The sequence below is a fragment of the Nycticebus coucang genome, chromosome 20 (assembly GCF_027406575.1).
Source record: "Nycticebus coucang isolate mNycCou1 chromosome 20, mNycCou1.pri, whole genome shotgun sequence".
Taxonomy (NCBI): Eukaryota; Metazoa; Chordata; class Mammalia; order Primates; family Lorisidae; genus Nycticebus; species Nycticebus coucang.
In genome coordinates, this window is record NC_069799.1 from 40,310,497 (window position 1) to 40,314,705 (window position 4,209).

General features: G+C 59.9%; 1 protein-coding gene across 1 annotated transcript; it reads left to right on the forward strand.

Moving 5' to 3' along the window:
* The first annotated feature begins 378 nt into the window (after nucleotides 1–378).
* Nucleotides 379–3,330, forward strand: FZD8 (frizzled class receptor 8). The gene has a single exon (XM_053572251.1). It carries the CDS (start codon nucleotides 529–531, stop codon nucleotides 2,623–2,625), a length of 2,097 nt encoding a protein of 698 aa, XP_053428226.1. The 5' UTR covers nucleotides 379–528; the 3' UTR covers nucleotides 2,626–3,330.
* The last annotated feature ends 879 nt before the right edge of the window (nucleotides 3,331–4,209 follow it).

Here is a 4,209-nt window from a genome sequence, read left to right on the forward strand (position 1 = left end):
GAGCCCCCGGGGGCCGAGAGGGGGCCGCCTGGGCTGACCCTGAGCGGCTAGCAGCCCGGCCCAGCCATCTTGACTGCGCACCGCGGCCCGAAAGGAAACTTGCTGCGTCGCCGCCCTCTGTGCCCGGCAAAGTCACCGCCGCCGGGCGCTGCCTGGAGAAGTGGCCGGGCGCGCGGGACAGGAAGCGAGGAGTGAGGGACGATGAGTGGAGGGCTGGCCACTCTGCTCCGAGAGGGCTGAGCGCGACTCGGAGTGAAAAGAACAGACCCTCTGGGACTGTGGCGCGCGCCCACGGCCGCCTTCAAATCCCTGGAGCGGCAGAAAGGAGGTCCGGAAGGCTGCTGCCCGGGCTGCGGACCGTGCCCCTGCAGACGCGTCCCGAGAAGGAGCTAGATTATCTCGCTCCCGGGAGAGACAGGAGGAAGACCCGGCAGCTCCCCCACTCCCCCTCTCTCCGGTTCTCTCGCCGGGCTCCCCGGTATCTGCGCGCCGCCTGGAGAGCGAAGGCAAAGGGCCGAGGCGCGCAGCATGGAGTGGGGTTACCTGTTGGAAGTGACCTCGCTGCTGGCCGCCTTGGCGCTGCTGCAGCGCTCGAGCGGCGCGGCGGCCGCCTCAGCCAAGGAGCTGGCGTGCCAGGAGATCACCGTGCCACTGTGCAAGGGCATCGGCTACAACTACACCTACATGCCCAACCAGTTCAACCACGACACGCAGGACGAGGCGGGCCTGGAAGTGCACCAGTTCTGGCCGCTGGTGGAGATCCAGTGTTCGCCGGACCTCAAGTTCTTCCTGTGCAGCATGTACACGCCCATCTGCCTGGAGGACTACAAGAAGCCGCTGCCGCCCTGCCGCTCGGTGTGCGAGCGCGCCAAGGCCGGCTGCGCGCCGCTCATGCGCCAGTACGGCTTCGCCTGGCCGGACCGCATGCGCTGCGACCGGCTGCCCGAGCAGGGCAACCCCGACACGCTGTGCATGGACTACAACCGCACCGACCTCACCACCGCAGCACCCAGCCCGCCACGCCGCCTGCCGCCGCCGCCGCCAGGCGAGCAGCCGCCCTCGGGCAGCGGCCACGGCCGGCCTCCGGGGGCCAGGCCCCCGCACCGCGGCGGCGGCAGGGGCGGGGGCGGCGGGGACGCGGCGGCGCCCCCAGCTCGCGGAGGCGGAGGTGGAGGCGGCGGGAAGGCGCGGCCCCCTGGCGGCGGCGCAGCTCCCTGCGAGCCAGGGTGCCAGTGCCGCGCGCCCATGGTCAGCGTGTCTAGTGAGCGCCACCCGCTCTACAACCGCGTCAAGACAGGCCAGATCGCCAACTGCGCTCTGCCCTGCCACAATCCCTTCTTCAGCCAAGACGAGCGCGCCTTCACCGTCTTCTGGATCGGCCTGTGGTCGGTGCTCTGCTTCGTGTCCACCTTCGCCACCGTCTCCACTTTCCTCATCGACATGGAGCGATTCAAGTACCCAGAGCGGCCCATCATCTTCCTGTCGGCCTGCTACCTCTTCGTGTCGGTCGGCTACCTGGTGCGCTTGGTGGCAGGCCACGAGAAGGTGGCGTGCAGCGGCGGCGCGCCGGGCGCAGGGGGCGCAGGGGGCGCGGGCGGCGCGGCAGCGGCGGGCGCGGGCGCGGCGGGCGCGGGTGCGGGGGGCCCGGGCGGGCGCGGCGAGTATGAGGAGCTGGGCGCTGTGGAGCAGCACGTGCGCTACGAGACCACGGGCCCGGCGCTGTGCACCGTGGTCTTCCTGCTCGTCTACTTTTTCGGCATGGCCAGCTCCATCTGGTGGGTGATCCTGTCGCTCACGTGGTTCCTGGCGGCCGGCATGAAGTGGGGCAACGAGGCCATCGCCGGCTACTCGCAGTACTTCCACTTGGCCGCGTGGCTCGTGCCCAGCGTCAAGTCCATCGCGGTGCTGGCGCTCAGCTCGGTGGATGGCGACCCGGTGGCAGGCATTTGCTACGTGGGCAACCAGAGCCTCGACAACCTACGCGGCTTCGTGCTGGCGCCGCTGGTCATCTACCTCTTCATCGGCACCATGTTCCTGCTGGCCGGCTTCGTGTCGCTCTTCCGCATCCGCTCGGTCATCAAGCAGCAGGGCGGCCCCACCAAGACGCACAAGCTGGAAAAGCTCATGATCCGCCTGGGCCTCTTCACCGTGCTCTACACGGTGCCCGCCGCTGTCGTGGTCGCCTGCCTCTTCTACGAGCAGCATAACCGCCCGCGCTGGGAGGCCACGCACAACTGCCCGTGCCTGCGGGACCTGCAGCCCGACCAGGCGCGCAGGCCCGACTACGCCGTCTTCATGCTCAAGTACTTCATGTGTCTGGTGGTGGGCATCACCTCGGGGGTGTGGGTCTGGTCCGGCAAGACGCTCGAGTCTTGGCGCTCCCTGTGCACCCGCTGCTGCTGGGCCAGCAAGGGCGCGGCGGTGGGCGGGGGCGCCGGCGCCTCGGCTGCGGGGGGCGGTGGAGGGCCGGGGGGCGGGGGCAGCGCGGGCCCTGGAGGGGGCGGGGGTCCGGGCGGCGGCGGCGGGGGCTCCCTCTACAGCGACGTCAGCACCGGCCTGACGTGGCGGTCTGGCACGGCCAGCTCCGTGTCCTATCCAAAGCAAATGCCATTGTCCCAGGTCTGAGCGGGAGGGGCGGAGGCGCCCAGAAGAGTTGGGGAGGGGGGTGAGGAGACAAGTGCAGCGAAGGGACCCTTGACGGGCTGAGGTTCCCACCCCTTCACAGTGTTGATTGCTATTAGCATGATAATGAACTCTTAATGGTATCCATTAGCTGGGACTTAAAGGACTCGCTTAGAACAAAGTACCTGGCATAGAAGCCTCCCAGACCCAGCCCCTTCCCTCCATTGAAGTTCGGGAGCTCCTCCCGCCAGGCGTTAGTTTCTGTCGGCTGAGGTGGGTAGACTCTGCGTTTCCAGAACCCGAGGTTTGGAGCCCTCGCTGGTTGCCCTTTGCTGAGCTTGCAGCCAGATCTCCATATTTCACCTGACTCTCCTACTTAAACTCTTACTCCTAACATACCCTGGAGGAGGGATGACGGCGACCTGATGGGTTTGCACGGTTTGGGTATTCTTAATGACCAGGCAAATGCCTTAAATAAGCAAACAAGAAATGTCTTAATTATACACCCCAAGTAAATACGGGTTTCTTACATTAGAGGATGTATTTATATAATTATTTGTTAAATTGTAAAAAATGTGTAAAATATGTATATATCCAAAGATATACAATGTGTACATTTTTTTGTAAAAAGTTTAGAGGCTACCCCTGTAAGAACAGATATAAGTATTCTATTTTGTCAATAAAATGACTTTTGATAAATGATTTAAACATTGCCCTCTCCCCCACCTCTTCTAAGCGGAAAAAAAAAAAGTGGACCTATTTCTGGTTTTGTCATTCTGTACCCCGACCTTAGGCATGGAGAAAAATTACCCATTAAACTCTAGTTCTTAAGCTGTTAGCTAAGTAAATATTATTGTTGAACTGAAATCAAAATTGAGCTTTTGCACCTTCCCAAAAGATGGTGTCTTTCTGGGTAGATCTTTCCTGATGGTGGATAACAGCTCTCACCTGAGTGTCTGTAAATGGAACTTTTGCAAGGCAGTAATCCTTCTTAGGCCTTGTTATTTATCCTGTATACTGTCACTAAAGGTTTCAAAACCCCACCTTCATTCCTTGTGTCAGTCATTGTGGAAGCACCTGTTTTTCCCGGGACTTGAACACACTGCTGAAGTGTAGAGATGCGTGGTTTTTTAAACCACAGATTACCCTTTACAGTATAAGTCACTTGCCAATCTGGTAGTAGAGCAGGGGCTCTTTAATGGATTAAACTAACGGGTTAACATCTTAATAACCTTCAGTGCTTGTGTATACCAAATGTGCTTCTTTTCCTAGAGAAAAAAGCTATTGTTCCTCTGTCAAGACTAAGCTAATTTATTTGAGCAGAAGGCTGTTGAATTAGCAGAAGAATGCGTTGGCAATTGTTGAACTTTTTACCTGTCTGCCTAGTGGCTCAGCACATCATTCCTTTAAGAGGGGCTAAATGAATAGGGTTAATCTGTAGGGAACTTGGTCTTTTGAGTTGGAAAAACTTTGATCTTTTCTCCTCTCCAAATGTGCTGTATAGTCTGAAGTTTCTTTCCCTGCTGCCTGGCTCCTCTTGGTGCAGACCAATTGGCCACCGCGGAGCCTTAAAGTTCGTCCTTTAAA